This window comes from Culex quinquefasciatus, chromosome 2 (genome assembly GCF_015732765.1).
Source record: "Culex quinquefasciatus strain JHB chromosome 2, VPISU_Cqui_1.0_pri_paternal, whole genome shotgun sequence".
Lineage (NCBI taxonomy): Eukaryota > Metazoa > Arthropoda > Insecta > Diptera > Culicidae > Culex > Culex quinquefasciatus.
Window position 1 is genome coordinate 154,625,332 of NC_051862.1, and position 24,196 is coordinate 154,649,527.

Sequence of the window (24,196 nt, forward strand, 5' to 3'; positions counted from 1 at the left end):
AATTCGACTAAATTCCCAGATTCCAATTTTGACTATAAATTATGCTCAAAACAATTGTAAAGCACTTTTTGATAGCAAATTCGTTTTTGATTTAAAACATTTTTTTGGAATTTTTGGAATGTTAGTTTTAAAACTTATTTAAAATCACATATTTTTCAAAAAATATAACTCCGTAAGAAAAAACGGGTCATGCTTCTTTGCTCAAAAGTTTCCATTTAATGTCGAAAACAAAACAAAAAAAATATATATAAAAAATAGTACGATCCTACAACTATTTATCAAAGTTTTTATTCCTCGGCTCCGACCGGAGTTGAGGGGGCGCAAAAAAAAAATAAAAAATAAAGAAATTAAATAACTAGCCATAGTTTCAATATTTGAATTAAAAAAGTGTTTTCATTAGTTTTCAAAAATTGTAAAGTTTGACGAAAAAAAAAATTCTTGCGATACTATACATCGAAAATTTATAAAAATTCAAAGGATTTTTTAATCAATCCAAACATGCTAAAAATAATTGTGAACGCAGGGGAAGGCTTAAATTTCCATTGAAATTTTGAAGTTTTCTGATTTTTTTTTGCTTCCTGATTTTTCGAGCCGATTTTGAAGGGGGGCCCAAAACTTTAAATCAATTGTGTACCAGCTTTATTGTATTAAAAAAAGAAATATTGAAAAGCAGAATTTACATAGTGTGCGCTATTTTTTCTCAAATCATTTAATCCTAACCTAGAACTTTGCCGAGATCAAGATACGGATTTGCTAATATTTTCAAAGGCAGCTCCCAAGTTTGTATCGAGACTGGTATGGAGAATCAAAATATGAAAAATGTCTGATTTGGACATTAGGATTCGATGGACAATGTTTCATTCAAATAAAAAATACAAAATCAAGAATCGTGAAAATATTGCAAAAAGCTAGAGAATTGCTCATTTTCCATTTAGAAAATTTTAGCAAAGAATGTTATGGCTAAATCTGGGTGTTAATACATAACTATGATATTTGCAAATTAAGAAAACCCATCGGGTGCATCAAAATCATTCTCCCACATCAGTATTCAGAATCCTGAAATCATAAATAGTATTGACAAAAAGTGAAAACAAACAAATAGAAAATAGCACATATTAGAATAACTTTCTGAAAATTAAATGTATGGAAAATAAAGTATGAAGTGTGCGGACGCTTCATATACATTTAATTATAGTCCACATAAAACTAATATAATCCAACGATAAACGTTTATCATGTAACTTCTTAACTGCACCTTTAGGATATTTTCGCTTCGGTTCCAAAAATATAAACCAAGAAGTCAAATGTCAACGAACGTGGGATGTACCGTATTCTGCCCAGTCAGTCAGTCAGTCATTCCACCACAGTCAGGGAAACGGGTGCAGGCAAAAAAAAGCGATAAATTGGCGTTGATTTGCGCGAAATCGGACAGAAAAACTGATGTCGGTCAAGCCCGCTGCTGGTGAGAAAATCCACACCAGCCACTTGTAATTCCTTCTGACAGTCGACGAAGACAGGGTTATGGAGATTTTTTTTAATGTTCTTTGATGTTCAACGGGAGCGTGACATTTTAATAAGATGATTTTTTTTTATAAAGACATTTTATAATGTAATACCTTTCCTGTGGTAGTGCGGCTTCTTCGAGCACTTGTACCGCCTGACGTACACGTAGTGCTCGCTTGCCGGATAGATGATGTCGTTCTTCTTGTGGCGCACCTTCTCCTCGTACCACCCGCCGTTCGTTTCGTTGAACAGATCAAGCTGCTCGCCACCGTAAATGATTTCCGTACTGTTATTTCCACCCGCATCGTAGAAATCTTCACTATCCACTATTTGATTTTCAGAATGCTGCTGCTCACTTTCACTTCGGCGTGCCGCCGCCTTTTGATTGACCCACTGGTAGTAACCCTTGGAGCCGTTTTCCTCCGCCGCGTCCACGGCCGCAGCAAACCTTCTTCTCGGCTTCTTATCAGCCTCATTTTTGTACAAGATCCGCTCAAATTTCTCTTCCACTTCATCACCACCGACTTCACCGCCACCACCACTCACTTCCGCGACCTGCCGTCGAACTTCGCGCCGTTCCCTGGCGTTGAACTCGAGCGAACTTTCGGTCGTGGCAGGGGCCGCGGGATCGCGGCTGTGCACCCGGTTGGACAGTACGTACAGCCCGACGGTGATGAGACCGAGCACGGACAGGGTTAGGACGGCCCGGCCAAAGACCAGCCAGCAACGTTTTCGCCGCTGGTAGGCCCGCTGGTGCTCCATTTCTTCATCCATCCAGGAAGCGTCGTCCGGGACCGGCTATTCGACGCCACATTTTCTTCACCACTTCACACTGTCGAGAACTGTTGGCACAACCAGCAACCTTCCACTTCGCCAATTAGTAGCACTGCTCTAAACAACGCGTTCTAACGCGCGCGCGGGACTGTTCGCTTATCAGTGCCAAATGTCGGCGAGTTTGCCTGTTTCTAATGAAAATGAAGCAAAACGGTGACCGGTTGGATCGTTGTGGGTGTGTTCTCTTGGCACATTCGTCATTTGAGCATTTAGGAGGTACAGATTTCAAAACAATCTCAACGTAGCCATTTGACGATTTGGTTGAACCGTTGAACGTAAACAAACAGTTCAAGTGAACTGTCAAAATTGCAAGCAAGTTTCCCGCAATGGAATACCACCTTCACCGCGTATTGCAAAACAAACTAAATTAGGTTTTACGCCGGCTCGATTTGGAGGTTAGAAATTTGACAGCTTGGCTGCACTGTTTACATTTTTTGCACGTGTGTCTCAAGAAAAATGTGTGTGCGTGTGCGCTCATGACGTCACGCTGTAAAACCTAATTGCGTCAAGAGACCGAGGTGACAATCAGCTAGATGACTTAATAAAGTTGGCATTGGAGGAATAGATTAGACCACCAACCAACAGATTCCGTGACGGTGGAAAAACAAAAAAGGAACTTTGTAACAAATTGGGCTCATTATAGATAACACAAGCGCACAAGATAAGTAAGATAAGAGGCGCTTGCAATATTAGGAATTTGGTGTTGGGGGATTGTTGTGGAGGTCGATTGTGCGTGGTGCGGCGTTGAGGTGTTTAATTTGCTGATTGATCGAATCAAGGAGACACCTTGGCAAACAACTTAATAAATAAGGGTACTCATCAGGGATGCCAGATACACAGATTTGTCTGTGTTTCACAGACATTTGAGCTCGCGTCAGACATTTTTTGAGGTGCACAGACTTTTCAAAAACTTCATTAAATGGTTATTTTGTAAAGATATCAATCGAAACATATTTCGTTAGTCTTCAAATGCTTAAAAATACATTTTTTGATAGATTTCTATGACTGTAAATTGATTTATTTGAATTTTAGACAAAGACACAGACATACACAGACTTTTTCACAGACATTTTAAAAAATCATGTGGCATCCCTGAGTACTCATTGAATTTAAAAATGACTTAAATGACCTTTCTCAATATATATAAACCACCCTTTATACAATTAATCCAAAATAATTACATCATAGCATGACGCATTTGTTTAGTTTCCAAATTTAAATAAACTTTGAATTCCATGCATTCTTACTCACAAACCAAATATTTGTCTAATTTCAATCAAACTACCTCGATAGATTCCCGCCAAAATCGACAAGAGAACCTTTCACGCTGTTTATCTTGCCCAAATTGCACAAACAACTTGCTCGCACACCACCCAGGTTGAGCAAAAACCGCTGAAATTGCTGACCTTTCAACGTGGTGGTATATTTTGTCGAGTCGTAAACGTAAAGTACCTTCGCCTGCGTTCAATTCCTCAGCCCTGGAAGACGCGAGGAGGTGATCCGCGCCAGCTGATTCGTCCCAGAGAAGCGAGTCGCTTTTTTTGGCGCGCTAGGAACTTGTTTAATTTTACGCTCTCTCACTGCTACTGACGCTTTTTTTTTGGGGATTCTAAGAATCGATCTACGATAACAAAAAAAAAACTTGCGTAACCACTTTGCCGATGGACTTTGAGTGCGCGTACGCAAATTTGGACGAACGATGAGAGTTGCCTGAGAGTTGCGCGGACAAAAGCCAATCATCCGGTGGGAACGTCGTTGACTCTTGGACTTGACCTTGCCAAATGTCGATCCGCCAACTCGACAGATTCGGTAGTCTACTTACGAGCTTGGTTTCACGAGGTTCGATGTCACTTGACTCCAACTCGTATACCCACAAATGACTCGACGTTCGCGCCGACCAGGAAGACATTCAGCTTGGCATGCCAAAAATAGGTGCTCCATTGTGATGAGCTCCAGTTCTCGCCACATATGGACACCCAATTGGGTGGACATTTGAACCTTCGGTCCGGTTTTTCTGAAAACATTCCAGCACCGGTTTTGACCTTCCAGCCGAGCGGTTGGGGGTCGTGGTTCCCAAATAAAGCGAACAGTCTCGAGAAACCGGGGCGGTTGAGCAAACACTATGACCTGGGGGTTTGGACGGCCGGGTTGGAGCAGGGGCGTGACGTTTGAATTTTCTATTATGCGCGGTATCGCGCCCGCGTTCGAATTGGGATAGATCTGGCCCGGACAATGGAATATGGTGGTCAGCGGAGGTCGCGACCGGGAGATGATGGACGATGACTTGAAGAGTTGGTATCTTGGGGTTGGCGTTGTACGGGCACGATTTCGCCGATTCTACACAATTATGAGAACTTTTTTTCAATCGAGCTTGATAGACGTTTCGTTTCCTGAGCTGTGGTTTTTCTGGCGAGTCGGGTTTCTAACATGTCTTGTAAGGGACGAGGAGTTCATGAAACTCAACTTCAAAGCTTGGACTATAAAGATAAGTTGATACCTGTTAATCAGAGTTGTAGCTTATTTTAATGATAACAACAATCTTATCAGCTCTTACAAAATCTTGATTGCAAGCTAACAAATTTAGGCAAATTTCACTTGGCAAAACCTCTCAATTTCTTACAATTTTTCAAGACATCTACGATTCTAAACTACTCAATGCGTCAATAATAAAGATATATTGACCCTCTAACGCCCATGGTTACTCCAGAGCACCACTAATTTTTGGCTTCAAAATCAAATTTCTCTTCAACCATGCATTTTTTCAACCTGGTTCAACCTGCATTAGTTTATATATAATGTTAACTTATAACCATTAAAATTTCATCTAATTTGGTCGATCCAATTACGAGTAATGTTAAAAAAACGCAAAAAATCTCGATTTTGCTCTGGGCGGGAAGGGGTTAAGGATCATGATCAGTGGCGCGGATTAGTCCAAAATGTTGGGGGGGTGGCTCAACATTCCCAAAAATATGACAGATAAGAGTGGAGTTTATATTTAAAGTTATTCGTATTTTTACGAATTTTACTAATTTCCGTGTTTATGAAAAAATACAATCTAGAACGATTTTATGTTTTCCTTTATCTGAAATCAAACTTTTTGGCAAACCTTTTCCTTTTATTATGATTGTTCAGCAGTACTTTTATTTTTTCCTGGTTTTGCAAAATAAATTTGCTGCTTTTGTATTGTTTGAATTTTTAAATAATTTGTGTCAATTAATGAATTCTTGCAAACAAAAACAAATCTTTAAATTTCTTAAAAAAAATCCCGAGCAGAAGGAAATAACGTGGAAATGACATTTTTTGATATTTGAAAATACTAGGCCAATAACATTTTATGTTATTTATAACAGGATTTGTTATTCGTCGTTATGATTTTTTTGTTATTAGATTGTTATTGTAATAACAGACTAATAACATTTTGTATTATTCTTCAAAGAAATCTTTTTCATTATTGTTTGTTATTTTAACAACTAATCCTATCATCCTAATAACAGTTGGAGTTATTTTTATTAAACTCTTATGCGAAAATGGATTTTTCAAGAAGATTCCATAACATTTTCTGCTATTTTAACAGTATGTGTTATTGAAATAGCATGAATTTTGTTATTACCGTCTGCCTAGGTTGTGAACATCAATTTCTGTTATCTTTCCCATTCTTTTTTTACATGAAAAGTTTTTTTCGTGTTTATGGGTAGGGGAATAAGGTGCTTTGAATGTATATTTCATTGCATTGTTTAGAAACAGTGTTTGAAAAAAGAAAATGTGAGTTTTTACCTTTTAAGAACATGCTTTGGAAATAAAATACGTAACGTAAAATAATAATTTGTGTGTAATTTGTAAGCATTTTACAAATAACAATCTGTAAAAAATACATTAAAAAAGTATGAAGTCCAGCAAAATTTCTAGTCATTCATTAAAATTTCTTGAATTTCAATTAAAAATTTTGGAGAATATTTTTTCTTGGCGGTTATTTTCAATTGAGGAAGCAGTAAGCAACAAAGCGATGAATTTTATTGCAACAATCTATAAATTCCTTCAATCGTGTTACTTGAATCTAAAGATCTAATTAATTTTTCTCTTAGATTATTTTAAAATATTTTATCAAACATCGAGAAATTGCTTTATTTAGTAAAACTGTTTTAGAATGGATTTTCTCTTAGATTTGTTTATTTTTACATGTTAATTCCCGACCCAGACTTAAAATTTTGAAAATTTTCGTATTTTGGCCAAATACCAAAAAAAAATAAAAAATAATCTTTTATTTAATAATATTTAACAAACATAACGCTTCAAAATTTTATGTTTTACCGCTTTAACTTTAAAAAAATCAGAAAAAAATAAATCCATGAAAATCATATTCAATTTGTATAGCAACAAAATAATAAATATTTATAAAGCATTTCGATCATATTTTCATTTAATTTCGTTAGAATAATTTCATCCCATTAAAATACACATGAGCAGTAGGGTGTAATATGGTTGTATGGAAAAAAATAAAATTGTCCAAATTTAGCGAGCACAGCAATTTTTCAGTCCCTTTTGGGGTCCTAAACAACTCCCCAAAGTTTGGGAACGATTGGTTTAGTCCTCACTTTGCGCAAAGCGATTCAATTTTCCATATAAATTTGTATGGGAAAACCCATTTTTTTGGATTTTGATATTTATAAAATCCACGTTTCACGCTATATCAAAACTGGATTCATATTCGGATGCTCTGGAATGTGCTCTACAACTTTCCCGAAGAAAGTATGGTGCTAACTTGCTCCTAAAAAAAGATACAGCGTGTTCAAAACTCGTCTAAAACGTGATTTTTGCTCGAAAATCACGTTTTAGACGAGTTTTGAACACGCTGTATCTTCTTTCAGGGACAAGCTAGCACCATACTTTCTTCGGGAAAGTTGTAGAGCACCTTCCAGAGCATCCGAATATGAATCCGGTTTTAGTACAGCGTGAAACGTGGATTTTATAAATATCAAAATCCAAAAAAATGGTTTTTCCCATACAAATTTATATGGAAAATTGAATCGCTTTGCGCAAAGTGAGGACTAAACCAATCGTTCCCAAACTTTGGGGAGTTGTTTAGGACCCCAAAAGGAACTGAAAAAATGCTGTGCTGGAAAATCGATTTTGATATTACACCCTAATGAGCAGTTCACTCAGATTTCGGTCATTCGTTTTTTTTTTTTGCATTTTTAATCCGACTGAAACTTTTTTGGTGCCTTCGGTATGCCCAAAGAAGCCATTTTGCATCATTAGTTTGTCCATATAATTTTCCATACAAATTTGGCAGCTGTCCATACAAACACGATGTATGAAAATTCAAAAATCTGTAACTCTTGAAGGATTTTTTTTATCGATTTGGTGTCTTCGGCAAAGTTGTAGGTATGGATATGGACTACACTGAAAAAAAATGATACAGGGTAAAAAAAAATTTGGTGATTTTTTATTTAACTTTTTTCTACTAAAACTTGATTTGCAAAAAAAAACACTATTTTAATTTTTTTGATATGTTTTAGAGGACATCAAATGCCAACTTTTCAGAAATTTCCAGGTTGTGCAAAAAATCTTTGACCGAGTTATGAATTTTTAAATCAATACTGATTTTAAAAAAAAAATCGAAATATTGGTCGCAAAAATTTTTCAACTTCATTTTTCGATGTAAAATTGAATTTGCAATCAAAAAGTACTGTAGTGTAATTTTAATAAAGTGCACCGTTTTCAAGTTAGATCCATTTTTAGGTAACTTTTTTGAAAATAGTCGCAGTTTTTCATTTTTTTTAATTAGTGCCCATGTTTGCCCACTGTTGAAAAATATATTTTTGAAATGCTCTATATTTTGCTTGTTTGAACTTTCTTGATACGACTCTTAGTTGCTGAGATATTGCTATGCAAAGGTTTAAAAACAGGAAAATTGATGTTTTTAAGTCAAACAACCCACCATTTTCTAACGTCGATATCTCAGCAACTAATGGTCCGATTTTCAATGTTAAAATATGAAACATTCGTGAAATTTTCCGATCTCTTCGAAAAAAAATATTTTCAATGATTTTAAACCAAGACTAACATTTTAAAAGGGTAAAATATTGAATATTTGGCCCTTTTGAAATGTTAGTCCTGGCTTAAAAATTTTGAAAATATTATTTTCGAAAAGATCGGAAAATTTCACGAATGTTTCATATTTTGACATTGTAAATCGGACCATTAGTTGTTGAGGGTACCAAGATATCTCAACACTGTTTTGACCAAATTGGCTCAAAATTTTGGAGAAGACCCATTAAACCGGTCCCGATTTTCAAAAAGTTTGTCAAGTTTGACAGTTTGCTTTGTGCATTGCAAAATTTTGAGCTTAAGGGGTTACATACATGTATATCGGCAAAAAAGTCAGAGGTTAGTATGAGCGGACACTTCAACATTTTTTAAATTCTTTTTTCAGGGCATTAAAATACACATTTTCACCTACTAACAAAACAAATTTGAAGATATTTGGTTGCATCATTGCCGAGATACAGCAATTTCAAGTTAGCAGTTTCAAAAAACGGGTGCCACGATATCTCAACACTGTCTTGACCAAATTGGCTCAAAATTTTGGTGAAGACTCGTTAAACCGATCTAGGTGCATGACGAAGCCCAATTTTCTAAAAGTTTATTTTAAAAAAAGATAAAAATATTTTTGTGTTTTTCATATAAAAAATCGTTAGTTAGTTAGTCAACTCGGGGTTTTGAGAAAAACGCCAACAAAGTTTGACAGCTCGCTTTGCGCATGGCAAAATTATGAGCTTAAATCGTCTCTTACTCAGTTTAATCATGAAATATTTTCATGAAACTTTCAGGAGTGATTAATAATCATCTTTTGAGTGGATTTAGTTAATTCTCTTTAATATGAAATTTTGTGATTTTATAACCCCTTAATTTTAAAAAAATAGGACTATTACACATTTTTATATTCAAAATCTTTGTCCCTCGGCCATGGTCAAGACAGAGCCACGTAGCCCAGTGGTAACGCTTCCGCCTCGTAAGCAATAGATCGGAGTTCAAATCCCGGCTCGGACCAACACAACTGGTGATCTTTTCTCTTCTGGATTCGATTGCTCCCCAGAGTCGGCGCCCCCTGATCATGATTAAATGCTCACTGCTCATCTCGATCAGCGGCTAATCGCTTTCTCTCGTGACCTTCAGCCAATTTGTCTACACCGCTGATGGACCACTCAATCCCAAAGGGACCGCAGCTAATGACCGAACCGCGCGCGGTTGGTAGAGTTCCGCACACTTGCTTCGGGCGATCGTGGCGCATGACTTAAAAAGCGCCTTTCATTACCCAAGTAACAATTTTAGTTTTGATATAGTTTCAAAGAGATTCTGAAGAGTTCTCAAGTAAATTTCAACGAAATGCCATTTAGTCCTACATGCTGAGTTAAAAACGAGTTAAATCAACATTAAAACCAAAATGGACCATTTTAGGAGGTTGTCCAGAGTATTATCGAGGAGCATCGTGAGACATAAATGTTTTATTGTGTGTTTTATAAAAACTCTATAGATCTCTTGAAAGCATGAATAAAACTGATTGGCTTGGAAAAAGGTTTTCTTGTAGTCTGTGCGCATTCTTGGATGCTAGATTAGAACATAAAGCATTTATATTTTTGTATTTGTAGGGAACCGAAAAGCCTGCGTGGCAGACAAAATAGTTTGCTAATTCTCTTGATCAAAAGCAATTCTTCCTACATGCAAACACAGAAGGCTGATGGCAGATAATAATTATTTGATGTCAAATTATTATTGTTACTAATATAAATGTGTTGAGTTTCAATACATAATAAACTATGATAGTTATGCCAACATAATTTCATCGACCAATTTTCGAAGATAGCTCGAAAAACTATTATGCGCACTTTCGATTCACTCAAAAAAGCTTAGATTTTTTTCAAAAAACCAGTGTTTTAGCATATTGTTGCTCCCAAATTCAATATGGCTGTGCATTTCGGCTGCTCGCACCTTTCAGCAACATGGCGAAGTTCATGAAATATAAATGTTCTTGTTCAAATCTATTTCAAATCCGTTCCTTCTTGAACAAGAGTGGCTCAAAACTTGCCAAGACTTACGAGATTTATAGAAGTTTTGTAACGGCTATAATCAGATCCAAAATGTTTTATCATGGCTTTCATCAAGATGAAATCGCACAAGGCGAGGACGCAGCGCATGCGTGTTTTCTCAGCTGCAAAAAGATCGCCATCGGTGGTGGACAACTTGAATTTGGAAATAACCGAATAAAAAAACATACGCTTGAATTTCAAAGGTATTTATTTGTTCGAATAACACATCCGTCGAAGCTACATCCACCGTCGCGTTGCCGTCCAGTGGCGTCCACCTCGTCAATGTAGGTTATGCACGGAATCCGCATGCGGGTCTCTTTGAACAGATCTCAGACACGAGCCGCTCCTAGGTCGCCAATCATTTCAATACATTCCGATCAGTCCATGCTGAGGAAGGAACCTGCGCCTGAATGGCCACCGATTTCGCCAACACACTCAGGTGAACCCAGAGGTAGAGCACCTTTAAGAGCCTTTGCCCCAGCCGATCCGATGCCTTCAATTCGACAAATTCCATCATCTCCTGCTTCGTCTCCTGAAGACAAGCGACGTCCTTGGAGAAAACATCCTGACCTTCATCCACTGGATCTACCGGCGTAAACTTGACCCGCCCCATCTGCGTGAAACTGTCCATACTGATCGGTTACCGGATTTCTTCATCCGACTCAACAGCGCAATTATCACTCCCGTTTGTTTAACTCACTCAAACAGCACCAACAAATTGCAAATGACAGCGCGTAGCAATACACAGAATAAAAGCATCAAGGCTTTATACAAGAAAACTTGTAGAATTCAAAGTTATATCAATTTCTATTTGTAAACCATAAGCACTTTATAAGGTTCTGATCAAGCCTTAAAAGTTTTCAATAAAAAGTCTGCGAGAAACGCCACACAAAACAAAATGTGTGAAACGTCTTGTTCAGTTGTTATAAATTGCGAAAAATAACATAACATAACACAACATAACATAAAAATAATATTAAGCAACAACTGCACAGGCGCCTTTTCTGAAATGCACAAATAGTACCCAATAATACATTCTGGAAAAAACGGTAATTAAAAAATCTTTTCGCAAAAAAAAACACAACCAAAACCACCAATTTATTCTTTTTATTATTCTTTACAAACTTTTGAAAACTTTGTATTATGGAATCACTTGTAGCTGCACTTAAAAGCTGGATCAAAGTAATTTATCTCCTTGCACTGTGTTTCTCGTTCTACAACTGAATAAGTTGAGGTGACAGTTCAAAACCAACAAGATTGGTCAAATTCCTTATTAAGACGCAAAAGATTTATTGCAGACTTCGTCAAGATATTCAAGCTGCGCCATATATTCTTCAGGAAATCTCGAAGTGTAACTTAAAAACTGAATTAAAACTTCAAAGTAGAATTCCTAATCAAGTCTTGAAGAAACCTTGAAAATATGTTGAAGGTTATGCGAGATGAAAACCTGTTTGCTTTGATAAAAGTTTTTATAAAACATTGTTGCATTTATTAAAACTTTTTTAAAACCATATAAGAATATAAAGCATTTCAATTGCTACTTGGGTAACCTTAATGATGCCTGGCCATTTGAAATAATTGTTCGGAAAAAGTTGATGTTATGCCGACCTGGGATCTCCAGATGATCCGTGGTGAGTACACTACCCGGAGTCAGGTGGATCGGCAGCTAATGGATTACCGTGTGGCGGGCAGTTCGACGTGGTAGGTGTGAGAAAGCATGTACGTACACACCGCTGAAGCTTAGGCTATTCCACTAATGAAACCCATTCCAAACCGGAAGGCCACCGTCAGGCTTATCTTGTTAAACGTCGCGCGTAATGACAAAACATACAAATTATCAGATTTGACATCCGTGCCTAATCCGGACGGGGGCCGCTCTAAGTAAGAAATGTCAACTCGGGCCACGATTTATCTCCGAATGGCGCGCATCAAGAGAGAGCTCTCCCGGAGCCCGTTTGGGATTGGCTAATTCCCCGGTCACGAGACCAAGCCGGCTGGAAGATTGGGAAAGAATCACTTCGTTTGTGAAATACAGCTTCAGCAGCAGCCACGGCATGACGAGCCACTTCCTTGAGAACCCCGCAAAGTGCCTCGAGCAGGACGGTGTAATACACGCTCGTGAGTCACATTTCGGGCGAGATTGAGGCGCTGAGGCGCCTCAACGCTCCGCGTAATTGCTCCGAGTTTGTGGGGCTTGTGTAAACAACAAATATTAGAGTGAGGCGAGCGTTGGGATTATGAAAGAGTTGAAGCTTGACGGGAAGCATGGGACGTGGTACCAGTCTAAAAAAACACAGATTATTTGAAAATTTGTGATTTCAGTAAAACCCATAGAAGTAACATTTTCTGGAGAAATTTTACGAATCTTCTCCAACGTTCCAACTCCAGCCCAAATTATGCAATAATTCAATTAGGCTGCCTCCGCATACATTAAAAAAACGGTAGAATTCCCAACCCCGACCGCTCTAATTTGCCGATAATTTGGCCCGGGGCTACTTATGACGGTGCTCCTGTCGATGGTCGCATCACAACCTTCCGCCATGCATCCACAAATCGACCTCCAACAACAACAACACCAACTTGGCAGTAACACTTTTGCTTCTGTTCTGGTCTGTTTCCAGTCCTAGTGTTCAGCAGCAGTTTCGTCCATCAACATTCCCGAACTTTGCCTTGGCGTGTCTTCCTTGCTTTAGTTTTTTTCAACTTTTTTTTTTGGTATGTTCCAATTTTCAACCCATTTTTTTCCTTCTTTCTCTTCTCGCCGCCTTTCGATGTTCCTTCCTATACAATAATTTTCTCATGCCACTTTTTCCACGTTACTCTTCGTTTTTTCTCACTCCTCTACTGTCCATTTGGCCAGGTTCGACATGCCGGCCAGAGCCGGTGTTGGTGATGAACATCCCCGGAGTAGCTTCAAATGACGAAAAAAAGAGGTACATCCCTACTCTGGCTGGGACCACACCGACTGTTACGAAATCGTGAAAATTATTCTTCTTGGTCATTTTGTGCTCAAAGATGGGAACCGTTTTGCTTCTGTTTTGTTTACTTTTTCCCGCACTGGTTCACCTCTTCAATATCTGCAGTCACATTTTTTTTTTATATGTTTATAATATTACTCAAACTCGCGTTGTTTTTACGGTTATGACTTATTTCGGGTACACTCAAGGGCAAAATAAACATGTGATTTTTTTATGCAATTTTGAATCATTGAAGAATTTTTATCACAAAAACTTGTGAGATCAGCTCTGGCAAAAAAATGTTTGTAGAATTGGAAACCAAGAAAAAATCTATCAAATTATAGAAGCTGACAATCTGGTTACAGTTACTCATAAAGTTGAGATATATGTTTTTATTTTAGAGCATCATATTTTTTCTTTCCATAAACGCAAATTGGAATTTCATCACCGCAGATCAGAAACAGACAGGACATATTTTAATGAAAACTGATATAAATTTAAATTCTTTGGACATTTTTATAGAATTAGAAAATTTAAGGTGAGAACTCTGCGATAACTTCATACTGTAAACTAACTAGTTGTTAACTACAGAAAAATAATTCTTAGATTATTTAAGCTAACACGTTTTGCAAAAAATATTTGCAAACACTTTTTTACCTGACAGAAAGATCAAAACATTACAAATTAACTGTAAAACTCTTAATTTTTCAAAATAAAATTTTCTTCAATCATCACAAGAAATTTTTATTAGAATTTGGACATAAAAAATATTTGTTTCACTTAAATTTTCAACCCATATGAATATTTTCTTGAATTCTTGTTTTTTTTTTTTTCATTTTCATAACCTAGAATATATTGTAACTTTTCTAGATGAAACATTTTATGTACGAAGATAGAAGTGACGTCCAAGCCCAAAAGTAAAACCTATACCTTTCTTCAGGATGAGAGGCAAACAAATATTTCAATCAATCTTCTTTCTAATACTGTGCAAGCAGATGCAACAAAAATAGACATTAATTTTTGGTTGATATTCATATATTCAAATTACGAAAAATAAATCAGATTTAACATTGAAAAAGCAATGAAATGACTCCGTTTTTGACAAAATCAACATTTTTGTTTTATTATGAAAAGCGAAGTTAAACTTGATTTCGATACAACACATTTAAATGTTTCAAAATTTATCATCGATCCCCAATTGTTGTTTTTTTGAATCAAATTTAATTTCTGTTATCATTTTGATTTTTGAAATTTAAATACATTTATATTTTATTAAAATAGTTTTCAACGCTTCAGTATTTCAAATCAATCAATTAATCGTTGCAAAGATCATTTTGCATCAGAACTGTAATTCATCAAACCCTAATTGTATGCGTCTGGCAAAATTTATTTTTATTTAAATTAGGCCATTGCAAATATTTTTTAAAATTTTGTTTCGCCCCCCATTCAATTTCTGTCCGAATAATCAGTGGGCAAAAAAATCAAATAATTTCAAAATGTTAATGGAAATAGAAGTCTAATTAATTGCAAATAATTTGAAATGCATTTCCCTGCGTTTAAAATCATAGTAAAAGTGTCTGGGATCCATAAAAAATATTTGAAATTTTATGAAACTCCGTTGTACAGTACTGCAAAAAGCTTTTTTTCGGCGAAAAAAAATCGTGAATACTTAAATATTGCATTTTAATACACTTTTTTCATTCAATTGGTTATTCCTTGGCTTGTAATTTAAATTTGTATTTTTTTTTACCAGAAATCAAAAACTTTGTGTAAAATCCACTTTATGAGATTATCAAAACCATATTTTTGATTCTATAGATTTAAAAACTTTGTTATGTTTTAATCAACGATGCACTTACTAAAGCATAACAATTCTCAAACGATCTAGCATTGATGAAACCATCAATCAAATCTTAAATTAAAAGTCAGATAAATCAGTTGTATCTTCAAATCTTGCAAATTTAGCTCAGTCAAGCATTATTGTTCAAGATAAATTTCCATTTTGTTTGCGTTTAAATTATCACTCTGCTCTTAAATTTGTTGCTACGAAAATAACTGTAATCCAGTTATAAGCTTTTCCCTACACATCTTACATGCAAGTTTACAATTTTAGAACCAGGGTTGCCAGGTTGCCAGAAAAATCTGTGAATGCCAGATTTTTAAAGTGTCAGACGAAATAAAGATTTACCATGATCTTTGCCAGAATTTGTCAAATTTCGACAGATTTTTTTTTATTTTCTCACAATTTCGAACATATTAAGCAAATTAGGCAAATATTTATTTGATTGAAAATGTTAAGTCTAGAGTAAATTTTCAAAACAGCCTATGTGTTATGGACAGCAGGTACACATACAGTCATGGGCTTCCTATGCAGATAAGACCTTTTGAAAATTTAACCTAGAATTCATCTTTTTTGAGACCAAAAACCAATTAATTCATAGAATTTTTCAAGCACTTATAATTGTTTTATTTTCGTCTGATTTTTTTTCCAAATTTGTGTTCGGTACTTGGCCACATTTTTTTGCAATTTTGACCAGGCAACCCTGTTTAGAACGAGGCTCAAATACAAAAAAAAACTATTACAGATTAAATAACGAATGAAACACAAGATCTCTTATGCTAACTAGATAGGAATCCCAGCCAGCTAAGTACAAAAAAGCACAGGGGCTTCGAAATCCTTACATTGCATTTCGATTTCTGAACATATATTTTTATTTCTGCGAATTAGATTTTTCTGATCTTTTTGTTTGCATTTGAAAGGTTTTGTATATAAAGTTGAAGTTTTTTTTTTTTGTTTTAAATAATTTTATGCTCTTGAGTGTCATTTCACCACTTTTTTCAGCATTTTTCACCAAACTCTCCACTAATCCATCTCCGTCTTGCGAATATAGTTCCTCCCGGTTGCTTTTCCACCTTGAGTTCTTCGAAGAGTAATACCTTCCAAGTACCAGAACCGCAAAAAATCTACATCAATCAAAAAATTTCGTTCTTTTCATGCCTTCTTGTTCTTCCCGCAATGCTCACGCGCGCGCACGCCAATAAAGCCGAAAAGATTTGACCGCAAATTACTAGATTAATTTGAGCCACTGCCAGCCGGCCGGCCGGCTGCTGCTGGAGATTTGTGGCCACCAGGAAAAGGCACAGCCACCAAACACACCGGTCCACCAAAGTTCTTCCCGATAGAGAGAGAGAGAGAGGCACTTGAACTAGTTCCACCACTGATTGATCCTCGGCACTTGGCCAATATCGGCCATAAAAGCACTTAGTTTGGCGCCCAATTTTGGTTTCGGGGCTATTAAACGACCCTCACTACAATAAACAAACACACACACACAAACCGTCGAAGGAACCCCCCTCCGATCTAATTAAATCCTCACACTGTGATCTAATCTGGTCCACGGATCCAAAGACCCCGGAGTGTGGACACTTGGCGGCGCGCGAAGCCCGTTTCTCGAGACGTTCTAACCGATCGACCGGAATCAACGCAAAGGCGTTCACTCGCGACGAACTCCACCGAGCTACTGAACCGGCGAACTCGGCGATTCACTGAACGGAGGGGATCCGCGCGCGCCAGCGAGTTCACGAGAGACGACTCGCGGATGACGGCGCTGTGAGCAGCGGCAGCTTCTCGCGAATGAAGTGGTGATGAATAGAGTGGAAGATTGGGGAAAATCACGGCATTCAATTTAGTTGGCATGGTACAAAATATTTTTGTTATTTTTCAGTAAATTTTTAACAAGAAATGATGTAATAAAAGAGTTGAAATTCGAATTTTGGTAGATTATGTATCAAATTAGGAACAGGAAATTTTGATCCTAGCTCCAGTTTGTTCTTGAAAATATTTAAGTTTTGCTTAAATGGCTGTAAAAGTTCCCATGATTCGTTATAAAGGGAGCCTTCTTTAATTACGTAGCGCAGTAGGGGGAGTCGAAGACCGTGTTACGCTCCATACATTTTTTTTTAAATTTGTATGGAATTTTGTTACGAGGAGGGGAGGGGGTCTAAAAATCCTTTTTTTTGTGTTACTCTCCCATTGACAAGCCATTTTCAAAAGGTCTGTTAAAAAAAGGCAAACATTGTATTTATCTGTTTCTATTTATTGAAGTCAGCCCATTACCATTATTTATAAAAAGTTAACTTCTTGAATTGAACTGAGTTTGAAGGAGGACAAAACAAATTTACAAAAAATAGCACATAATGCTCAAAACTTGGCAACAATCAAACAAAGGACTTCAAACATATCTAAAAATTTGCTCGTTAGTTCATGACACAAAATTAATTTAATTAACAAAAAAAAAACAAAAAACAGAAAGTGTTAGAATTTAATTAAAAAAAAACTAAAACTCAGCTGGAAATGTTTTTTTTTTACAAAAAATCAACAGAAACACCCTGTTTTTTTTTATTTTGTAAAAAGGAAAATCTTACAAATTTGTTTGAATAAATATAAACATTTTCTAAAATAATCTATTTAGAACTCTCTATTTAGAAATCTATTTAGAAGTCTGAACTGCATAAAATCAAAATAAAAAGTCTACGCTGAAAAACATATCTTGCAGTTCTGTTGTAAACGTTCTCGTCAAAACAGTACTGAAAAATACTTTTAAGCATTCATTTAAGAGAAAAACAGTTCAACTGATTACTATTTTCGATGTTGTTTTGGAGTTTGAAAACATTAAAGCGGGAAAACAACCGTTTCACTGTAATAATCAAATTTAAGTGGTTGTCGGGATTGCAAACAATATAGTATTAAACTCGGTGTTAAATTGTATTTTGCAATTCTGTCGAGAAACATGTACATGAACTGCTGTCAATAAATTTTTAAGTCCCTTCGAACAGATTGCTTTGATTTTCCGTTCTATAATTTGATAACTCCCGCTCTCGACGGTCCCTTCAATATCGACAACGAGAGAGTCCACTGTACATGAATTTCCTATCTTTCTCGAACGAAGAATTGGTTAACATTTCTCTGCCAAAAATAACAGAATCGAAAAGTATTACCTTTCGATACAAGTACTGAAAACTTAAAAAAAATGTTGAAAAGTACTTTCTAGCACTTGTATCGAAAAGTAATACTTGTGTGTATGGGTTAAATTGGAACGATGAATTGTTTGAAGACATGGACATTTGACTTTAAATTCCATTCTAAGGCGTCATCCATAAAGTATGTCACGCTCTAGGGGGGGAGAGGGGGTCTGAGCAAGTGTGACATTGCATGTTATAAGTATAGGAAAAGCGTGACAAAGGGGGGGGGGGGGGGGGTAAATTTTGGCTGATTTTAGCGTGACGTACTTTATGGATGAAGCCTAAGAGCTTTATTCGAAATTGCTTCAAATGTTGGATGCAACTTGTTATTTAAGAACGAGACGTACAATTATCCAACAAGATTCACCTGTTTGCAACTGTGTGAATAAGATTAAATAAGTTGATAATATTAATAAATTTATTTATTTTATTTATATTTTAATATGGACTATAGTTAATGTTAATGAATGTCAAATGACAAGTTAGCGATTGAAAACAAATATAAGAAAAGTTTAAAAATGACATAAAGTCAATGATAAATTTTAGAAAAGTTGTATTAAAGATTTTATTAATCTGTGTAACAAATATTTTCCAAATTCACATTCATCTCCATTTTAGTCTCTACCGTCAATTAGACTGAATTGAGACTTGGAAATCGGGGTATTAATTTTCTTGACCTGTTTTCACCGGAATCAATAAAAAAAAAACTAACTTAATCCACCTATGTGGTTGATGCCTTCCTCACTTTTTACCAAAAATGGGTAATATGAGTGGTTTGGACACACATTTCAGCATTTTTTTAGATCCAGAAAAACAGGAACACAGATATAACTTATGTGGTAATAACTCGAGACAGGGTTGCCAGATCTTCAATGTTTTGGACTCTTTGGAAAGCCCTTTCAATTGCCTAACCAACGATGGGTCGGATGATGGATCCGGACATCGTTAACATACATTTAAGTGAGATCCGGCTTCAAAAAAGTACATAAATATCACTTATGGGGTAATAACTCGAGACAGGGTTGCCAGATCTTCAGTGTTTTGGACTCTTTGGAAAGGCCTTTCAATAACCTAACCAACGATGGGTCGGATGATGGATCCGGACATAGTTTACATACATTTAAGTGTGATCCGGCTTCCAAAAAGTACATAAATATTACTTAAGTGGCCATATCTCAAGACAGGGTTGCCAGATCTTCAATGTTTTGGACTCGTTGGAAAGGCCTTTCAATAACCTAACCAACGATGGGTCGGATGATGGATCCGGACATCGTTTACATACATTTAAGTGAGATCCGGCTTCAAAAAAGTACATAAATATCACTTATGGGGTAATAACTCGAGACAGGGTTGCCAGATCTTCAGTGTTTTGGACTCTTAAGAAAGGCCTTTCAATTACCTAACCAATGATGGGTCGGATGATGGATCCGGACATCGTTTACATACATTTAAGTGAGATCCGGCTTCAAAAAAGTACATAAATATCACTTATGTGGTAATAACTCGAGACAGGGTTGCCAGATCATCAATGTTTTGGACTCATTGGAAAACCCTTTCAATTACCTAACCAACGAATGGACGGATGATGGATCCGGACATCGTTTACATACATTTAAGTGAGATCCGGCTTCAAAAAAGTACATAAATATCACTTATGGGGTAATAACTCGAGACAGGGTTGCCAGATCTTCAGTGTTTTGGACTCTTAAGAAAGGCCTTTCAATTACCTAACCAATGATGGGTCGGATGATGGATCCGGACATCGTTTACATACATTTAAGTGAGATCCGGCTTCAAAAAAGTACATAAATATCACTTATGGGGTAATAACTCGAGACAGGGTTGCCAGATCTTCAGTGTTTTGGACTCTTTGGAAAGGCCTTTCAATTACCTAGCCAATGATGGGTCGGATGATGGATCCGGACATCGTTTACATACATTTAAGTGAGATCCGGCTTCAAAAAAGTACATAAATATCACTTATGGGGTAATAACTCGAGACAGGGTTGCCAGATCTTCAGTGTTTTGGACTCTTTGGAAAGGCCTTTAAATTACCTAACCAATGATGGGTCGGATGATGGATCCGGACATCGTTTACATACGTTTAAGTGAGATCCGGCTTCAAAAAAGTACATAAATATCACTTATGGGGTAATAACTCGAGACAGGGTTGCCAGATCTTCAGTGTTTTGGACTCTTAAGAAAAGCCTTTCAATTACCTAACCAATGATGGGTCGGATGATGGATCCGGACATCGTTTACATACATTTAAGTGAGATCCGGCTTCAAAAAAGTACATAAATATCACTTATGGGGTAATAACTCGAGACAGGGTTGCCAGATCTTCAGTGTTTTGGACTCTTTGGAAAGGCCTTTCAATTACCTAGCCAATGATGGGTCGGATGATGGATCCGGACATCGTTTACATACATTTAAGTGAGATCCGGCTTCAAAAAAGTACATAAATATAACTTATGTGGTAATAACTCGAGACAGGGTTGCCAGATCTTCAGTGTTTTGGACTCTTTGGAAAGGCCTTTCAATTACCTAACCAATGATGGGTCGGATGATGGATCCGGACATCGTTAACATACATTTAAGTGAGATCCGGCTTCAAAAAAGTACATAAATATCACTTATGGGGTAATAACTCGAGACAGGGTTGCCAGATCTTCAGTGTTTTGGACTCTTTGGAAAGGCCTTTAAATTACCTAACCAACGATGGGTCGGATGATGGATCCGGACATCGTTTACATACATTTAAGTGAGATCCGGCTTCAAAAAAGTACATAAATATAACTTATGTGGTAATAACTCGAGACAGGGTTGCCAGATCTTCAGTGTTTTGGACTCTTTGGAAAGGCCTTTCAATTACCTAACCAATGATGGGTCGGATGATGGATCCGGACATCGTTTACATACATTTAAGTGAGATCCGGCTTCAAAAAAGTACATAAATATCACTTATGGGGTAATAACTCGAGACAGGGTTGCCAGATCTTCAGTGTTTTGGACTCTTTGGAAAGGCCTTTCAATTACCTAGCCAATGATGGGTCGGATGATGGATCCGGACATCGTTAACATACATTTAAGTGAGATCCGGCTTCAAAAAAGTACATAAATATAACTTATGCGGTAATAACTCGAGACAGGGTTGCCAGATCTTCAGTGTTTTGGACTCTTTGGAAAGGCCTTTCAATTGCCTAACCAATGATGGGTCGGATGATGGATCCGGACATCGTTTACATACATTTAAGTGAGATCCGGCTTCAAAAAAGTACATAAATATCACTTATGGGATAATAACTCGAGACAGGGTTGCCAGATCTTCAGTGTTTTGGACTCTTTGGAAAGGCTTTTCAATTACCTAACCAATGATGGGTCGGATGATGGATCCGGACATCGTTTACATACATTTAAGTGAGATCCGGCTTCAAAAAAGTACATAAATATAACTTATGTGGTAATAACTCGAGACAGGGTTGCCAGATCTTCAATGTTTTGGACTCATTGGAAAGGCCTTTCAATTACCTAACCAACGATGGGTCGGATGATGGATCCGGACATCGTTTACATGCATATAATTGAGATCCGGATATTTGTGAAAACGCATTTTTATACATAACTTTTGAACTACTTATCGAAACTTCAAACAATTCAATAGCGATGTATGGGACCCTAAACCAAGTCGAATGCAACTGGTTCGATCAAAATCGGTTCAGCCAGTGCTGAGAAAACTCAGTGAGAATTTTGGTCACATACATACATACACACACATACACACACACATACACACACACATACACACACACATACACACACACATACACACACACAGACATTTGTTCAGTTTTCGATTCTGAGTCGATATGTATGCATGAAGGTGGGTCTAGGAGCTTTTAATCAAAAGTTCATTTTCAGAGCAGGATTATAGCCTTACCTCAGTGAGGAAGGCAAAAATGTGCAAAAAGGCTTCAACAGCTGCCCATAACACTTGTCCTGATTCACTTCAAATCCTCGTATCTAAAGAAAGATGATAAAATTGAGTAGTTTCTATTTATTTTGATGAAACTTTGTATATGCATTTCCTATGTTAAAGAAAGAATTCTGCACCATAAGTTTTCCCATAAGAGTTCATACAACTTTGGGGCTGGTCATACAAAATGGATATGTAAATGTATGATCGATTTCACGTCTTCGGCAAAGTTTTTGCTTATGATTAAGACTATTTGTACATGTAAACAGAACAAAATCAATTGCTTTAATTTAACTTTTTATCACTTAATGTAAACATCCCAAAAAACTTTTTTTTTATTTTCGAAATTTTTGATATGTTTTAGAGGGGACTGAAAAGGGGACTTCTGAATTCTAGAAAAAAATCTGCATGAGAGCAGTTCTCTACGGAATCGGTCTTTTTTCTTTAATTTTATTTTTTGTATTTTTTAATCTGGCTGAAACTTTTTTGGTGCCTTCGGTATGCCCAAAGAAGCCATTTTGCATCATTAGTTTGTCCATATTTTCAAAAATTTAAAATCCAGACTAACATTTCAAACGGGCCAAACATTAAATTTTACGCCCCTTTAAAATGTTAGCCTTGATTTAAAATTTTTGAAAATATTTTTTTCGAAAAGATCGGAAAATTTCACGAATGTTTCATGTTTTAACATTGAAAATCGGATTTATAGTTGCTGAGAAATCGACATTATAAAATGGCGGGTTGTTTGAGTGAGACTTAGAAAACATCAATTTTCCTGTTTTTTAACCTTTGCATGGCAATATCTCAGCAACTATGGGTCGTATCAACAAAGTTCAATAAAGCAAAATATAGAGAATTTTCTCAGCTTTTTAAAAATATTTTTTTCAAAGGTGGGCAAACAAAAAAAAATCAAATTATTCGCTCTACAGCATTGCCTTGGCGTTCTCGATTGCGAGATTCCTACTCGAAACTAGGTGTTCGAAGGCTTGATTGTTGAGGCAATTGCAAACCTCTTTTTACACCTTAGCTTCCATCCACCCCGGGATTCGAACTGACGACCTTTGGATTGTTAGTCCAACTGCCTACCAGCGACTCCACCGAGGCAGGACCCAGGGAGACGACTCCTACACCTGGACTGAGCTAACGACCTAACCTTTTTTAGGTTAGTCCGGGACCAACATTTACTTCCCTTCCGACGGAAGGCGTGATCAGACAAATCTCGTCTCGAAAAATGCCACCGGGACCGTCTGGGATCGAACCCAGGCCGACTGGGTGAGAGGCAATCACGCTTACCCCTACACCACGGTGGGCAAACATGGGCACTAATTTAAAAAAATGAAAAACTGAGACTATTTTCAAAAAAGTTACCTAAAAATGGTTATAACTTGAAAACGGTGCACTTTATCAAAAATTCACTGATGTACTTTTTGATTGCAAATTCAATTTTACATCGAAAAATGAAGTTGAAAAATTTTTGCGACCAATATTTCGATTTTTTGAAAAAATCTGAATTGATTCAAAAAATCATAACTCGGTCAAAGATTTTTTGCCCATTCTGGAAATTTCTGAAAAGTTGGCATTTTATGTCCTCTAAAACACATCAAAAAATAAAAAAAAATAAAAATAGTGTTTTTTTGCAAATCAAGTTTTAGTGACAAAAAGTTAAATTAAAAATCACCAAAAAAAATTTTACCGTGTATCATTTTTTTTCAGTGTAGTCCATATCCATACCTACAACTTTGCCGAAGACACCAAATCGATAAAAAAAATTCTTCAAAAGATACAGATTTTTGAAGTTTCTTATATCATTTTTGTAT

At 36.5% G+C, this 24,196-nt stretch overlaps 1 protein-coding gene across 3 annotated transcripts in view; it reads right to left on the minus strand.

The window, feature by feature from the left end:
- LOC6036156 (laminin subunit alpha-1) overlaps window positions 1–24,196 on the minus strand; it is a 226,680-nt gene that overhangs the window by 56,299 nt on the left and 146,185 nt on the right. Inside the window, exons 1-2 of one of the 3 annotated variants that reach the window (XM_038251287.1) lie at window positions 16,759–16,889; window positions 1,617–2,468 (exon numbers count right to left, since the gene is read on the minus strand). The exons of the other annotated variants lie outside the window; for them this stretch is intronic. Coding sequence (XP_038107215.1) covers window positions 1,617–2,277 — 661 coding nt within the window. The 5' untranslated portion in view covers window positions 2,278–2,468; window positions 16,759–16,889. Of the gene's footprint in view, window positions 1–1,616; window positions 2,469–16,758; window positions 16,890–24,196 lie in introns of those variants that run through there. 3 annotated transcript variants of the gene reach the window in all.